The sequence below is a fragment of the Rattus norvegicus genome, chromosome 16, assembly GCF_021556685.1.
Source record: "Rattus norvegicus strain SHRSP/BbbUtx chromosome 16, alternate assembly SHRSP_T2T, whole genome shotgun sequence".
Classification (NCBI taxonomy): Eukaryota; Metazoa; Chordata; class Mammalia; order Rodentia; family Muridae; genus Rattus; species Rattus norvegicus.
In genome coordinates, this window is record NC_141549.1 from 59396928 (window position 1) to 59414953 (window position 18026).

An 18026-nucleotide genomic window follows, 5' to 3' on the forward strand; every position below is an offset into this window, starting at 1 on the left:
TCTCTTCAAACTTAGATGAATCCAGACTAGTAGAATGTGTTTGAGAATTATGTATTATTTTTTAATCATTCATTTGTACTACTTTTGGAACCAAGTTTGCACTTAATGTAAAAATGAAGCAATGTATTCAGGCATACAGTGCTCTGTACGGTAACCTCGGAGGAACAAAGTGCGGGACCTCCAGTGTATATGCTGGTTTATTAGATTTGGGGTGACTTCTGCAGTGTAGACGTAGCAATAACCAGAAAGACAGCAAGGAAGACAACTCTGGGAGGCGTTTGTGGAAAGTGAACAGGAGGGAAGGTGAAGGGGCTCCTGGGGAGTGGGAGGACTTTGGGGTGGGGGAGGAGGATCAGCAAGCAACTGTGAGGAACTTACTAAAATGTAAACATCGTCTATGAAATACTATAACGAAACCTGTTACTTAGCATGCTAACAAACAAATTTGCCCCTGTGTTTGGAGGCAGCGTCTCAGTGTGCATCCTCAGTCAGCCTACAACAGCTGGGTAGACCAAGCTATCTTGGAACTCACAGAGATCCACCTGCCTCTGCCCACCAACGGCTAGGACTAAAAGTGTGAGCCACTGTGCCCCATCTAATGAATTTCTTAAAAAGGAAAATGCAGGAGGAAAGAAAAGCATTTCAAGTTCTTCAATAATTGGAAAAATTTCCCTGTGTGTATCCTATGATTTCTCTTTTAAAAATCTCTGCCTTTTAATCATACCTTTTCACCTTCTGTTTGAAAACATGAAGGGATTTAAACTGCACTACTGTCTAGTTTCAGCATTTGCTACTTCTCCAAAATGCAAAACCAGTTGAGAATATAGTGTGTCTTAGTTCTGCTTACTGTAAAATTGTCTTGTACTTTGTTCAGCCTGTGTCATGAATACAATGCCACTCTTTTTTCTCCCAGAATAATTTACTGCATTACTATGATAATCAGATTCACATACCCTCCCCCATCATACACACACACACACACACACACACACACACACACACACACACACACACACACACACACACACACACGGGCACACGGGCACACGGGCACACGGGCACACGGGCACAGATAAAAATGTCATAAGCCAATCTCTCTGAATGTAGATGGAGAAGTTCCTGATGAAATACTAGCCAACTGAATTCAAGATCATATAAAAAACATCATTCATTCTGATCAAGTTGATTTCACCTCAGGGATTTAGGGATGGGTCAGCATACAAGAATCAGTAAATGTAATTCATCTCACAAATAGACTCAAAGACAGAAATCGCAGGATTACCCCAACAGACACAGAAAAAGGCCTTTGACTTTCAGATTTCTCTGCCAATTTAACTGGAAGAGTAAAAACTATAAAGTGGTTGGCTTATGTGCATAACTCCACCCTGAGAACTAAAGCCATTGGCCTGTTTATGAATTCCCACCCATCCTGATCCCTGATCAACTCCAGCCTGCCTCTGTGTGCATGGTTCAGATCCTCTGTGTGGTGTAGAAGACTGGTTTTGAACCCACGTGGCAGGGATTATACAAATTAGCCTCACACATCTTTGTGCCTTCTTTCCTTCCTCTTGCAGTTGAAAAAGGCAGGCAGAAAAACCCCAGAAGCCTGTGCATCCAGACCCAGACAGCTCCAGATGTGCTGTCCACCGAAAGGACCCTTGAGTTGGCTCAATACAAGACAAAATGTGAAAATCAAAGTGGATTTATCTTGCACCTCAAGCAGCTTCTCTCCTGTGGTAATACCAAGTTTGAAGCACTCACAGTCGTGATCCAGCACCTCCTGTCTGAGGTAAGGCTATCAACCCTGACTGGTGGGGGAAGAGGATGCTCAGACTTGTCCTAGAAATGTTTATGTTAATGACTGGAAGACCTCGTCTCTCCTCCCTCCCTCCCTCCCTCTCCCCCACCCCCCTCTCTCCACCCCAATCTGTGTGTGTGTGTGTGTGTGTGTGTGTGTACGCATGCTTGCACACCCATGTGTGTTTATGGTGGAGACTAGAGAAGAATCACATCATTTATTCCCTGGAAGCCATCTACCTTCATTTCCAGACAGAGTTTCTCACAGGCCTAGTTGCTCATGCTGGCCAATGAGCAAATCCCAGAAATCTGCCTGTCCCGCCCGACATCCCCAGTACTCCAGTACACAAAACTGTGCCTGGCTTTTTAAAGGGTCCTAGAGGTGAAACTGAGGAATCTGTGCTTATGACTGAGCTATTCCCAGACCCCAAACTATACTTTTATCACTCGTTCCACACTTGTGTCAGTCTCTAGCATGTGGGGTTACAATAATTTTCTGTTATCTTCCCTCCCTTTTCTTGTGTGTGGTGCACACGCGTGTGTACATGTTGGTCGGTGCAGGTGCCCATGCATGCAGAGGCTAGAGCAGAGTCCTCTAGCGCTGTCCATCTTACATTTTGAGACACGGTTTCTCACTGAACCTTTAACGGGAAGTTTCAGTCAGGATGGCTGCTGGGGTAGTGGGTTCCCATGATCCACCTGTCTTCATCTTCCAAGGCTGAAGTTACAGGCACTCCCTACCATGCCTGGCTTTTTACGTGGGTATTGAGGATTTGAACTGGGGTCCACTTGCTTTTACAGCAAGCACTCCTAACTGCTGAGTCATCTCCTATGAGTATTTTCTTTGTGCTCCCCTTTCCCTCCCAGAGACTCTTCACTGGGAAGATGGTGGTGAAAAGTTAATTATCTGTGCTATTTTATAAAACTCCGGACGTACAATAGTATGAAGGTTTCACTCCACTTACTTTTTTGTCTAAATTATATACACTTTCCCACATGGTGAATGCTTCGGAAAATGAAGTTGCCCTTCCTTCAAAGGCCATCCTGTTCCGACCCTGCTGATCACTGGGTTCGGATAGCTCCTTTGTGCTTCCAGCCTTTTCTCTGCAATTCATCCCAACCACTGCTAACAGTTGCACCTTGGCAGGGCAGTCCATCCTGTTGTCCGACCTCTAGTAGTTCTCCACTGTCCACGGGTGATCTGATGTGGTCGACAGGACATTGAGCCTCTATAAAATAATCAGTGTGAATGGAGCAATAGGTGTCTAAGTTTTTAAACACATATTTCAAGACTTAGAATAAAAATACACATATATTATTGATATTTTCTATTGATTAGATTGTATTTATTTGAGCCCAGTAAAAGACTATTAAAATTAACTTTTAAAAAATGTGCCTGCTGGGAAATTATTAAATTATGTATATTTGTTAGGAATGATTCAGATTTATTAACTTGGACTATAGCATTTTATAATTTGACATTAGTGTCCTTTTAAATGTGACCCTCACTGCCCAATGCTCAGCTGTGAAAGAACAGCAGGAGGGGGTTAGCATTTTGTTAGTAATACCCGGCACTTAGTAAGGACTTATTTATCTTTTTTAAATGCTTATCCTATCGATAACGAATGGGAATTTACAAATAAAACCAAGGCGCAGAGTTCAGTGACTCCAGACAGCAAGCCGTGTCAATCCTGACCAGGCTTCCCCCAGATTCCTGCATGCTCCGACCTCCATATGGAGCATCCGTGAGTCACGGCCTGCGCCCAGTGCACACAGACTGATTCTATGGACAGCGAAGGTCCAGTGCTAGCTGAATCAAGCAGGCAGCCCTGCCTTCGCTGGTCCTCCGCGGGCAAAGATCCAGGAATGCACCTGAGAAGGAAGTAGGAATCTCCCATCCGACTCTTAGTCTTGAGGGACCGCTTTCCGAAAGGGTATCCTACAGAGTATGCATATGTAGTGTTAACAACATGAGACATTTTGGCCCAGATGGAGTGGTCCCTACACCCAATCCATGAAGCTCATCGGGTGCTCAGGTGAGAAACGAATGGATGTAGCAGCACTTAATTACAATGGCCCTGGGTTTGGAATGCAACCTGGGTGATATACCATATACCCTTAATGAGTTTCAAGAACTTTTTAAAAAGATCCTTGGATATTTGGATCCATTGCTATTGGGTAAGGCAGAACATCCTGGCAGGAAGCAAGTGATGGAGCCATGGCTCAGGCCATCATAGACCTGGTGAAGAGAGAGAGAAAGGAAGAGACCAGGCACAAAATATACCCTTTAAAGCCCCACTTTAAGTAACTTACTTCCAATAAGGCTCTATCTCCTAACAGCCCATTCAGCTCTGACCTCTAACCCACTACCGATGAAGTTAGCATCCTCATGGACTCTTGGTAGGACTAGCATGCTGGGGTGTCAAGCCTTCGGTGCCTGAATATTCCTATCCAAACTACCACAGAAAGGCTCTGTAAAGGGGGCCTTAATATCCAGCCCAGGAGCCCGCCTCCTTAAGGAGACCCCTGGGGCTTCTAGCTCTGCCCACACTTTTACCTACCCTCTGGACTCCACTAGGACCTCACACTTCCCTTTTGTTTTCTAGATGATAAACCTCCTCACTCTGTGCCTTAAAAAAAAGAGTAGTATATTTTATTATTTTAGGTGTTTGCTACAAGTTAGCCTTGGCACCACTGATATGCAGTGCCCACAGAAGCCAGAAGAGGGAACTGGAATTACAGTTGTAAGCTGCCCTGTAGCTGCTGAGAACTGAACCTGGGGTCCTCTGGGAGAGCAAGCCAGTGCTCTTAACCACTGGGTCACTTCTCCAGAAGAAAGTTCACTGAGAGCAGAGTCTGCCTCCATTCTCCCTTGTGAAACCACCCCAAGAATTGTAGTTGACGCTTCATACAGTATCTGAGCGGACAAGTGAAAGGCAAGGGTGGAACGGCAGATACGTCTTACAGATGCACACAGAGTCCCCATGTAGATGGTCTTCACTCCTTTCATTTTAATCCCTCAGTGAATGTTCACTAGCTGTCTAGTGTGTACAAAGCACTGTTACGAAACAGCAGAGAGAGAGAAAGACTTGGATGGGGAAAGTTGAGCAAGTAAAATCCCCTTAACCCTTTCCTTCTCTTGTGCCCACTGTCGAAACATTTGGACACTATTAGCCAGCATTGCTGTTTTTACCCTAGGGTCTCTAGGCATCTATCTTGGTGAGGTAAAACCAGTCCAGATAGGATTTTTGTTGTTTGCATATAGAATCTAACTAGGCCAGTACCTACCAAAAAAAAAAGAAGTTAGGTTTTAAATGATGCTAACAGTCCACATCTCAGATTTAAAGGCGGGGGTTGGGGGGAGGTGTCCATAGTGCTAAAAGTACCATGTGGATGATATGAGGAAATCAGACGTAGCCACGTCTGAACTGTCTGATGCAGCTTGTTCCTGTAAAATGTCCCGAATTGCTGATGCCATTCCATAGCCAACAGAAGTCAGGCACACTGGTGGGCCGACAGCCAGCCACTAAGTGCTTGCTTGCATCCCAGCGACCCTAATTAAATTACGGAGACTCCCATCTTTTTTCCTTATAGCGTTTCATATATTTAATGCATGAGTATGAAAGCGTCTTTGTGTGGGTTCCCACTTTTCTCTCTAGTCTCACTGTGTGTGTGGGGTGGGGGGAGGGGCCTGCATGTTATAGTACAAAGATAATCAAATAAACCTCTTCTCTGGATTATAAATGGTTTATCATCTATGACAGAGACACTAACCTAAGCAGTGGGGAAAAAAATTGTCTCTAGCTGCCAGAATGTATTTTATCATCTGGGAGTAAATCATAAGTACATTGAAAGGGCAAGTAACCCAGACAGTCATGCAGAAACTAACAGAATGTCTGCCAGAGTCTGGGCTCTATGGTCTGCATTTTTAGTAGATCATAGTAAAGCCCTGGGTTTCCCATCGTCCTGCACTTGTGTCAGATGATGTCATCTGCTTTGATTGATGACCGAAGAATTGGTCCTGGACATTCCCCACCCCCACCCCTTAAGTACCAGGCTCCTTGAAGGCAGGAGCTATGTCTTAATTTTCTTACATATCATTATGGTATATGATATAGAATGTGCTTAGTTACATGGGTAATAACTCATGATTCTGAAAGATAAATGTCCCTTCTGGGTATCTGGGGGAAGGGATGCTGTCTCTGATACTTGGGTTCCAGAAAGTGTATGAAATGAGTCAGGTTAAGAAAGCCAGTCATCCGAAGAGGGTATCGTGGACAAGATCCTGAGGAAGGAAGGATAGCTTGAATAGAAGCTCTCAGGATGCTGAACAGGAAGGAGCTGGACAATTCTAGTCCATGGAAGCACACACAGGCGGCCGCCCACTCATGTTTGCCACACACATTGTATATTGTGTTTGCTGAAGGAAGAACTCAGACTCATGTACAGAAGCTATCTGAGCTCCACCTTCAGTCCCCGTGTTTGTCGTCTTCAACCGGAGGCTCTTTTGAGAAGGGAGTTTGCACCCCAAAAGTATCGATTAACAGCCCTCTAGGGTGTAAAGAAACACCTTCCACGATTTAAAGAGGCAGGACTAAAGCAAAGGTGACACCCAGGGCAAAAGCCATTGTAAAGGAAGAGTCGACTGGCTTTTTCTCCGCCCCCCACTTCCGGCCATTGAGACCCAGTGACAACTGACCTTGATGTCCTCTTGCTGTCTAGAGCTGGAGAAGGCTGACAGTGACAACTGACCTTGATGTCCTCTTGCTGTCTAGAGCTGGAGAAGGCTGAGGTTGGTTAAGGGAAGCGGGTTAGGGCGCATGTCCACACTCAACAGTGAAATCTGTTGCCTCCTGTAGCCCACTAATAAGCTAGCCACCCCTTGTGCATTTCTGGAGGGCGTGTGGCTTCCCCAGAGTACTTTGAAGATAAGCATCTGCGGCATAGTTTCTGCCATCTTCCTTTCAGTTCTCACAGACAAGTGAAAAGATTTTCTTGCCTTTCACCAAACCACCCACCCCCCCCGCCCCCTCCACCCCCCCACTTCCCTCCAATCCCCCCTCCACCCCCACACTGCCCCCCCTGCCCCCCTCCCCGTCCCCTTTGGTTTGCAACTTGGCTGCTGTGGGAAAGGGGACTTTGAAGCATGTTCGCAGTTTCAGACTCACTGCACATGTCTAATAGAGCTGTCCTCTCACTCCAGTGACCAAGTCTGCCATTTACCCAAAGCGCTTGAATAAAATTAAGGCTTGACATGATAGAACAGTCAGACTGTAGTGCCACGTGCCTGCAATCCCAGAACTTGGGAGACTGGGGCAAAGCAAGGCAGGTGTGAGACCCGTAAGAAGGGCAAAGGGAAGAGCGTTATATCTGTGGGGTATGATTTTATTGTCCTCAAACTTTAGTCCTTGCATTACAAAAACAATTGTCTATTTTTGATATTTGGAATTCCTGATGGGAGGTTCCTGATGGCTCCAATACCCATGTCAGCACCTCCGGTTTTTTTTTTTTTTTTAAAGTCAATGAATTATACTCTATGTCATTTAAAATTCCGAATCGTAACAGAACACTCAGTCAGCCCTTCACCTCGTTCATCATGCCTTTAGTACATGGGTACTGAAGAACAAGTTCCCCCTTTCTATTAGTAAGTTCGATAATCTAATGACCTCAATTAGAGAGGGGAGTAAAAAGGCTCACACATCTAAAAATAACTCCATTATCCACTCAGAGAGGGTCCCGTTTCTGTTTCCTCTGCCCCCGCTTGATATTAAGTAAGTGGCAATCGATCAGGATGATGTCTGGCTCTCGTTTCTCATAAATGAAGGGCTGTGGCTTTAAGTAATCATCCGCTGCTCGTGCCAGAGGCAGAAGCTGCAGTATCAGCTTCAGAGAGGAGAGAGAGGAGTCTGAGGCAGTACCGGCGGCAGCGGCGGGACAGGAGGGAAGGCCACGGGGCGATGGCGCTCCTCCCCGTGGAGCTTTGAATGTAGGCAGACCAGACTGGTGGGAGGCGTGGCCACCTGTGCACTTTCTTGGACAGTGCAGGGGGTGGGGGAGTTGGAGAGACCGGAGCTGGAAAATGGGCTGCCCTAGCAGCAAAATGTGCCTCTCTCCTCCACAGGCAGCAGCAAGGGTAATTAGTATTTGTTTACAGTGCTTTTCTGGAAGGGCGTCAGGGACTAGGCAGACCCTGTCTGGAACCAGGGGAAAGTGCTCTGAATGAGAAGCCACTCTAGACTGCAGAGGCCAGTCTGCGGGTCTCTGCAACACTGTGATCTAGGTGCCGGAGCCCCACATCTAAGGTGATCTCAGGAAGGACATGGACTGAGAGGTCGGAAGTCCTCTCACTTCCTAGTTTCACACTGGCACCAGGGAATGTGTCTTGAGGAACTGTGTCTGATGATTGTGTTTGTATAAGTATGTGTGGATGTGTGCCTGCACCAGACCTGAAGGTAACGTGAAAATTATTCCTTATCACAAGACTGATATTTGGGTTTCTTTCTTTCTTTCTTTCTTTTTTAAAAAACACTGAGCCATCCTCCTGATTTCTTTGGCTTCTTTCAAATCTACTTAGAATTGTGGTTGCTTCCTGATGTAATAGTCCTTGGAAAGTGGTGAAGCTGGGTAAAATCAACTTTGTTTCATCTTTAAGAGATTAAATTCTTTTGTCTTAGCTTAAAAGCAAACTTTTTTTTTCTTGTTTAGAATATAGGATTGGCCTTGTAACAAAACTTTTTTCTTTGTAGACGTGGGACAAAGTCCATATAAATGCCTATGTTTAGAACATTAAATATTTATCTTGAACTGATTAGGCCTTTATTGCCCTTGGAGGGGAGAGAGAGTGCATTACATCTTAAGTACAGCGTGCATTAGCTTAAAGGGTCTATGGATCTGCAGTAAGTACAAGGCTCAAAGCAAATATTTTTTAAAGAGCCACTTTGTTCCTCAAAGGAAAGTTTCGATAGGACCTGGGAAAATACAGATTTTTGAAACATGAAATTCCTTCACAGCAAAGGGACATCTGTGTTTTGCTTTGTTTTCAACAACACAAACTGTTAGCTTAAGTGATTCAGTGATTTTTATCTCAGCCTCTCAACTCTGGGTCTCGTTTTCCTGGCAATGGCAAATGTGTACCTTACTGGAAAGGGACCCTCTTTAAAATGTTAGTAACGTGCTTTGTGTTTTCTGCAGCGGGAGGAAGCACTGAAGCAACACAAAACCCTCTCTCAAGAACTTGTCAGCCTCCGGGGAGAGCTAGGTAAGAGCCTGTTTTCCTCACCCTGCCCTAGGTAAAGTTTACTGAAATTGACAAATGTGTTCTTCGCTCCTGCCCTGTGGCTGGAGTTACAGGGGGCGGCTGTTCTCTCTCCCTCTCCCGTATCTGTGCAAACACCTACTATCGACATTACTTTTGAATCTTGGCAGTATGACTTCAAGCTCACAGAATTCCTGGCACCGATCTGAGTAAGCTAACACAGCTTTCTGATGACCAAAGCGTAAAGCACCGCTTCGTATTGAGTAGACGGGACAGAATGGTTTTTGTAATTGTGTGCATTCTCATTAAATAATTCTGTCTGTTTCTCTCTCTCTCTCTCTCTCTTTCTCTCTCCCTCCCCCCCTTTCCTTCTTTCCTTCATTTCTTTCCTTCCCTTTTTCTGGAACCGCTTTTTATGTTAAAGAGTGTTAAAGAAAAGTTATTCTCTGATAAACATGAGTGCGTTACACATCTCTGTTGTAGTGCAGTAGACCCGTGAGTGTACCATGAGTCTACAATTAAAGGGATGCTGCTTGTTAGGACCACCCATCTGAAAGAGGCGTGCCCCATACTACTCAAATAGCCAGGATGAGCTGGGAGGAATGTCTACCAACCACAGGAGCAGTGAGCTCTGCAGAATTCTCTAGGAAGTCCTGCTGGTTGATGTTTCCAGTTCTTGGTGCTTCTGAAGAGCCCTAGACTTGAAGGACAAAGACAGTTGTTGCCCTTTTATCTCAAATACCTGTAGGAGAGAACTGATTGCTCTGTGGCCCCCTCCCCCTCGCCCTGTCTGTGGGCACCTCTCACCCTAAGAATTGGCTTCCTGACTTAGTTTCAACTAGATCTGGAGTTGTTCGGCAAATGTCACCTGCCTTGTCCTTGGCTTTACTGGCTGATAGGCTGTGTTGGAAGCACGTGTAGCAGGCGTTCTTCAAAGGGAACAGCTAAAGATAGAACAAATTTTGTTGGTTTAATTCTCAAAGAATCTTGTTTTTCACTGAGAACCAGACCATAGTTTAAATGCTGCCATTCTGATTTGCTGGCCTAGAATATTTGTCAACAACTACACTGGCCCAGCCAAAGCAAAGGTCACGGGCCAGTGCATGTAGAGTCAAGATCTTGCCCTTCCCTACTCCTTGTACCTGCCAGTTGAAGTCAAGGCTGATTCCTAGCTAACCTTGAGATTCACATCAGCAGAGCAGCCATCAGTGCTGGCTGGCATTAAGTAACAGAAAGGAAGGACCCTTGCGGAAAACTAATTTTAAGGCAGATGACAGTACAGAAGCCCAGTGGTGGGTGAGCTCTCTCGAACCAGGACAGAAGCCACGGCATGTGTGACCCGGTTCTCAGACTCCGTGAAGACCTTCTAGCTCCATCTGGCTGCCTCCCTTTTGGTTAGCCAGTGACCAGTTGGATTTGTTTGTCTGTGCCTTAAGTATTGTGATGGATACAGAATAAGGAGACAAGGGAAGGTAGGGTGTGTGTGTGTGTGTGTGTGTGTGTGTGTGTGTGTGTGTGTGTGTTTCATTGTTCGTCAGAACACAGTGGGAGTGGAGATGAACCTGCCTAATGATTCAGGTTTCTACTCTCTGAGAGAAGGCAGAGGACCAAGACAGAAGAGGACACTGAGTTCATTCACTCTGACTGAATGGTGAGCCTCTTTAGCATTAAGCAGTTTAAATTGGAGCCCAGGTCCACAGCTCTTGCCCTTATCACCAAGCCCGTCAGGAAACAACCTTCCTTTGTCCTCTCACCTCCCTGTCCTTGATAAGGAGAATGGGGCCTGGTGTGTTTTTCCTGCCGCTGTCAAAACTGTCAGGATGTTATGGGTGACCTGTCCACATTGTTTTGTCACCCTAGGCTGGACTTGGGAAATGTTCTCATTTCTGTTAACTACTGAATCAGACAGGCTTGCTCAATGACCATTGCTTGGTCAAGGACCAGCAAAAGCATCTGGGAAGAGGTTGGTTTGGCCAAGAATAGAAGGAAGGAAACCTTCAAACGGGTGTGAGGAAGCTGATCCAAGAGAAAGTTCTTGAAGCTTTCAGCTAGATTTGTGTATTGGGTCAGAATGGGAGAAAGATAAGAGTTTATATATGAGAGCCAAGACCTCAGTTTTTCAATTTAAGGCACTGAAATGGGTCGAACTCTGGTAGCACAGTATTTAGGTTTGAATCCTTGGATTGGGAGCTGGGTGTCTCAGAGCCTATCATGTCACATCTCTTCTGCCCCAGTTTCATTCTCTCTAAAGTGACAGTATGCAAGGATGATCGTAAGGGTCACATGAGGTAAAACACTGCAAAGCGTCCATGCCAGGGTTAACTGCTATTAGCCATACATATACGAATGTACCCGGTTTTAAGTTAACGTCATGGTGTGTGTCTGTAATCCCAGTGACTCCAGAGTCCAAGACAGGGTTGCTACCAGTCCTAGGCCAGCATAGTGAGTGGAAGGCCAGTCTGATTACATAGTGAGGGCCTGTGTCAAACACATACGCCCACAGACACTCACAGATTCAGTCTTCCAGCTGGGCAGTGATTCACCAATCACATTGCCCTCTTAGGGAAGCACAAACCATACCACGGGAAGGAACAGTCAGTAGATGCAGTGTCATTAGAAATCCCTCAGTTCTTGGCTGCTGTTGGCATTTAATGTGGGCTAGTGGGATAGGGGGTTTGGTTTGGTTTGGTCTGGTTGTTTGAGACAGAGTTTCCCTGTGTAGCCTTGGCTGTCCTGGAACTCAATCTGTACACCAGACTGCACTCGAAGTGGGAGATCCTACTGCCTCTGCCTCCTAAGTGCTGGGATTAAATGTGTGCACCCTCACTGCCCGGCTGGAGGCGTGCGTTTTTGTTCATACACCCCCAGTTAAGAGTGACTACACATTTTTGAGGACACAGTTTTCCCTCTAGTGATATGCCTGTGTATTTTGCTGGATTGGTGTGGAGTCTGAACAGAGCAGTAAAGTATGAGGTGGTGGGCCTAGCCCCTGATGTTTTACAGGTGACTTAGAGATCACTGCTGTCTTCCATCATTTCCACCATCCAAGTATCCACCTTGTCCCTTGGAATAACCAGGGGCTGCCAGAGTCACTGGTCAACTGTGTGATTTTTTTTTTTCCCCACTCTCTCCCTGAAAACTGGGACAAGAGTCTCACAATCGAAGAACTGTGTAGAGTGAAAGAAACTCAAGCCCGGGGACCCTGCAACTGTCATCGCCTGTGCCTTGCCCTTCACAATCTAATGGCCTCCATCCATCTTCCCCATTGGCAGGCTTTCCAGATGCCTTCTCATTTTGTCCCCTGATAGTCTCTTCCTAAGTCAAGCCTTTTCACCTGGCATGCAAGCAGCCCGTTTCTCCTATCCGACCCACATCCCTTCATGGAAAGCTCTTTGCTTGGACAAACCTTCAAGAAACCCCTCTGTCTACACAGAACCAAACCATGAGGCTCCCCCTATGCCAGTGACCCTCGTACCTCGCACTGATGTATTTAATGTATCTTGCGTTCTTCTGTTATCTCCAGACTATATGGTCTTCAATGAGGAAGAGTCTTTCCCACTTCTCTGGGGGAGGAAATCATAATGCACTCTCCATTGGCATAGCCTAATGGCTTACAATTATTGGCATTTGAGAGTTTAAGTTTTTTTTTAAACTTTTTTATTATTTTTTTATGTGTATGAGTAGTACACTGTAGCTGTCTTCAGACACACCAGAAGAGGGCATCGGATCCCATTACAGATGGCTGTGAGCCACCATGTGGTTGCTGGGATTTGAACTCAGGACCTCTGGAAGAGCAGAGGAGCTCTTAACCACTGAGCCATCTCTCCAGCCCGAGAGTTTAAGTTTTAAAGCCAGTGCATAAGCGAGAAATACTCTATAGTTCTACTATCCTGGAGTACCTTTGTGTACCCCTTGTCTTTGTTTATAGAACATGTAGAACTCCATACCATTATCAAGGAGAGCATATTCTATGTACAATGTTTTTTGTGCCATCACGATTTCGTTTGTTTGAGACAGGGCAGCAACATGTAGACTAGGCTGGCTCTAAACTAACCCTCCGTGTCTCTGTCCCATATCTTTTTTTAAAAATTACTTTTTGTACATGTGTCACCCACATGTTTGTGCCACAGCAAATGTGTGGAAGCCAGAGGACAGCTTTCAGGATTGGGTTCTTCCCTTCCACCCTATGAGTTCCACCCATGAACTCTGGTTCTTAGGTTTGCTGGAAGGCCTTGGATCCTCCCTGAGCTATCTAGCCAGTCCATCGGTTTTATATAATCAGATTCACATCATCTCCACATGCATTGAGAAGACTCCACGTAATCCCAGAAAACTCCCTTAAGCGTCCCCTCCTTAAAAGCAAACACTGATCTGGGTTTCATGACCCAAATACCAGTGTTGTCTCTTTTTGAGTTTCATATAAAAGAAAGTGTAGTCTGTAGTCTCATTCATGTCTGGCTTCTTCAGTGGAGGGCCATGCTTCTGGGATGTTTTCATCAGCCAGGATTTTCCCAGAGCACCTTGCAGCCGCCACTGAAGACGTTTTTAATGATTGTGGAGCGTCTATAGAGTGCTGTCACAATAAGACCACATGATTGGGACTCACAGGTGTATCTTTTAAGCCCTTCCCGCCTGAGCTGCAGGTATGTGCTTCCTTAGAGGCCTTGTCTCTAGGTGAGCTGGCCCAGTGAGATGACACTCTCTCCTGGATGGTCCCTTGTTTCCAGAGTCCTCTGCATATCTGCACAGCTCTCTCCACTGTGCTGTTCCTCTACTCTGGCCTCTCAGATTATCTACTCATGTTTTAAGTTCTGTTTAAAGCATCTTGTCTTCTGTGGGGTTTTACCCAAATCTTTCAGACAATTTGATTTCACTTTTACTACCTTTCTGGTTACTGGGTACACATTAAGACTTTTCACTTAGAGCTATTTGCTTGGGCACCTCTTTCTGGCATTTAGAACTATGAGGTCTTCAAAGGCACAGTCACTCACTACCCTCTGTCAGGTGTGTGGGCCTGGGGTGCACAGATGCATAGAGAGCAGGAAAAGAATGGATTTTGCAACCTAAGGTGGAAGCAGGGAAGGTGGGCTTCTCCTTACAGTGTGCCAATGTTTGACGAGTCTGTGCACAAACGTTTCCTATGAAGTGCTTTCAGAAGAATGTCTCCATCTTTCAGAGTAAATGATAATGACGGTGATGTGTAATTCTGTTGGGAGTGCTAGCTTGCACCGTGATAGCAGGTCACTGGAGAATCTTGAATGTCAGTCTTTGCAAGTAGTTTGCTGTTACATTTCATGGTCGACCATCCAAAGTAACCTTTGGCCACTGAGAAAGACATTCTGATTCTTTCTGGAGTCCTATTGAATAAAAAGTGTTGTTTGGAGGCCTCTCACTGTAATCTTTGAGATTTCAGTTGTCCTTAAAATTACATTCTTAAATAAAAAGAAAGAATTGTTGTGGTATTAGGGATCAAACCCAAAGCATTGTACATATTGTACATGATAGACAAATCCTCTACCACTGAGCCATAACTATAACCCCAAGGAAAAAAATGTACACACACACACACACTCTCTCTCTCTCTCTCTCTCTCTCTCTCTCTCTCTCTCTCTCATATTCTTAATGTGAACCCAGTAACCAGAAGGATAGAAAAAGTAATATTAACTTGTTTGAAAGTTGGGTAAAACTCAGCTAAAGACAAGATGTTTTATAATATACATATATTTATATATGTATATATACACACACATATTATATATATATATATATATATATATATATATATATATATATATATATATATATACACATACACACACACACACATACATACATGCCCCAGAGACTTTACCCCCTTAAGATACTAAACATTGCTAAAATGTCTAGGATAAGTATGTTAAAACCTCACTACTTTCCCCTCCATAGACATTCATACACATGTTGGGGACATTCTCTGGGTTCTGTTCATTCCTAAAAAGAGCCATATTCAGTTCTACATAGTTTATATTATATAAAAGGAAGGAGATCGAGGCTCAGGACCTAGTATGCTTTCCTAGTGCTAACCAGCTCAGGAGACAGCAGGTTTGAATAAGAACCCAAAGTGGCCAGCTTAGCAGGTTTGTCAGACCCAACAGAAAGTGCTTCGTGTAACTTTGCAAAACAGTGGAAAACCATTCGACGCCACCGTAAGCATTCACCGACTACTAACAGCTTGTGAGCACCTTTTCCAATCAAGCAGAGAAGAAGGTGTATATACTACTTAAAAAAAATACAAGTTGTCAAAAGCAGAATATGAGCCACTTGAACAGCACCTACCCAGTGAACCCTTCATAGACTGGCTCACAACTCGTGGAGTGTGTGAATGCATTCACCATCCCAGCACTAGCTATAAGTCTAGTGTCACAAGCCTGTGTCTGAAGAGATTTAGACACCATGTATAGCTAATTTCAAGACAGTCTCTCTCTCTCTCCCTCTCCCTCTCCCTCTCGCTCGCCCTCTCTCTCTTTCTCTCTACTATATGAAGTATGAAATAGCATGAGGAAACCCTACCTAGAGCTTTTTATCTTGATGAGGTGTTTGAAGGATGTGTTGATAGCTACCTCAGACTTGGCCCATTCTCTTGTTATCTGTGTCTGTCCTAAATTTGGACTTTGGCTGACTCCATTATCTAGAAAAGCCCATGTTCTTTTACCCACAGATAAGCAAAATACTGCCTCAACAGCACCTGGCTTGGAGAGTCCCTGAGATTTCTTTCTTGTCCTGGTCTTTTCCTGACTCTAAAATTCCAAATGTCCCTAACCCTGGGGTGGTCACTTGTCTAGAACACGGATTCACAAACGTCACTGTGAGATGAAACAGATTTCCTGTTGTCACATCCACCAATTCTAGCTCATTCAAGTTTGGGATGGAGTCCAGAAATCTGCACTTCTAATATCATCCAGCTGATTCGGACACCAGAGCACCTGGGACTACACCCAGACACCACCCTATCTAGAATGTTCTTTATGTGTGACATAAATGACAGAATAGTTAATGCCTGGCTGGGGGATCACTGCATTGTTTTGATTGAAACCTGATACTTTACATACATGGGGACTCCCATTTCTCGGGCCTGAGTCTTAGAACACACTGCCAGTTACTGAGCCATGCTTTTGTCTCTGGCCCGCCTTCATTGCTACATCTTTTTTCACACGTGCGGAGTGCGTGCTGTTATGACAAGGTGAGCAGCTATTCTGCAGCCTGTTGTGGCCTAGTAAGGAAGGTAGAAACAGCCAAATACACCTTTTAAACGCAATCCTGCAGTAGGAGGGAGGACATTGTTTGGGGGAACCTGGCCGCTCCCTGGAAGCCCAGCTGGCCACCTCTGTCCGGAAGGTAGAAGATAGGCTGATGGGGCCAGATTACAAACTACCTAATCAGCGTAGGAAAGAGAGATTGAGACCGGGGAAGCATTGTTCTTCACTTACCTTTCAGTCTCTGCGGCTCCAGAGAATTGAGCTAGAGCATTCCTTGGTGCACATGGGGCGCCTGAACAAACTTCTCCCTTTGGATCCCAAATCACAGAGGTAGCCGGTGAGATCCAGTTTGGAGTTCCACACCTGGGACACAGGGACTTCAGGATCTCTATTCAGGTCTGCCCTCCCAGTTCCACTTGGTAAACCGAGCCTTCCGGTGTGGTACCTTCTTGCCAGCTCAGAGCCCTGCCTGAAAATGTGATCTTGAGAGCCCTTTGCAAGGTCTGCAGTAAGTGTCACAGGTAGGGTGATATTATTTATGGGAAAGCTGCTGTAACAGTGCCGACAACTTTAGAAAAAGTCAGTTCCCCAAAAGTTTATGGCTCGTGGGAGATTTTGAAATTATTCACATAGACTCGTGGGCATCATGCACAAGACCAATCAAAGTCATTTACAGCTAATTTTTGAAATTTAGAGGTGACCCTTGTGTACCATGTGTCTCCCAGGTTACTTGGCTCTGTGAAAGGTTACCTTTGAAGAAACAAACTCTGAAGGTCTTCCTGCCAGGCGATCACCTTCCTGAATGCCCCCACCCTTTGGCACGCTCAAGGCCCCTGCTGCCCCGACTCTCTGTACAGTCTACAACAACTCCATATTTGCCTTTATCTATCACCCCTTAACTGAGAGCCCAGCAGAACACAGGGTGGTTTTCTCCCTGCAAATTAGGACTTAGAGGCCCAGAAAGTCGGAAATGCCTTTTGGTCAGACAGTCTGGGCCCCTACCTTTCTGGGTTAGTTTTCTCATGGACACCTTCGAGTTTTAAAACAGATTAGACCCACACCTGCCCTGAGAGTGTATCATGATAGGATCTCATAGAGTAAGATTATAGAGTAATCACGGGGGAAGGCCCTGTTCTTTGGTGTGGTTCTGGAGCGGGGAATCCAGGAGAAGTGAGAGAAAGTTCTCACTAATGTGCGGAAGAAGGACACAAAGAGCCAGAAGTATAAGCAGGTGAGAGAGAGAGAGACTGGGAAGAGGACCCAAGACAGGCAAGGCAAGTTAGATGAAAGGGCTCCGCCATTTTCCTCATGAGTGGAGGAGCGCTCTGAAGGCCGCCCAGACATCTAGCTCCTGTTAGGAGACAGAAGCCTCTCAGGAGAATCACATGATTACAGCATGGAGTCTTCCTGTCTTCCAGTTGGTTCTGTCACTGCCTCATTTTCCATGCGACCTCATCTCTCCCACGCTCCCTTGCCATTGTGTTTAAGGTCTGTTTCTAGAAGACAGATAAATCTCCAGGAAGCGGGAAAATTCTGTTGTCTAGAATATAAAGAACAGTAGTAGTAGATTTTAAACGGAGACTCCAGAAGCACCCTACTGTGTGCGTGTGTGTGTGTGTGTGTGTGTGTGTGTGTGTGAATATTTATCACTTTTTTGTTTTGTTGTTGTTGTTGTAGTTTGAGACAGGGTTCCTCTGTGTAGCCCTGGCTGTCCTGGAATTAGCTATGTAAACCAGGCT

The 18026-nt window shown here is 45.3% G+C and overlaps 2 protein-coding genes across 6 annotated transcripts in view; both read left to right on the plus strand.

Annotated features, from left to right (window-relative positions):
* The window catches only part of Erich1 (glutamate-rich 1), a gene marked incomplete at its 5' end in the record, with an annotated part of 52793804 nt that overhangs the window by 28526368 nt on the left and 24249410 nt on the right, over window positions 1–18026 (plus strand).
* The window catches only part of Mtus1 (microtubule associated scaffold protein 1), a 145564-nt gene that overhangs the window by 109684 nt on the left and 17854 nt on the right, over window positions 1–18026 (plus strand). For 4 of the 6 annotated variants that reach the window (XM_087588347.1, NM_001395000.1, XM_087588348.1 and 1 more), the window contains 2 exon segments: window positions 1575–1789; window positions 8989–9055. In XM_087588347.1, the coding sequence (XP_087444473.1) occupies window positions 1575–1789; window positions 8989–9055 (282 nt within the window). 6 annotated transcript variants of the gene reach the window in all.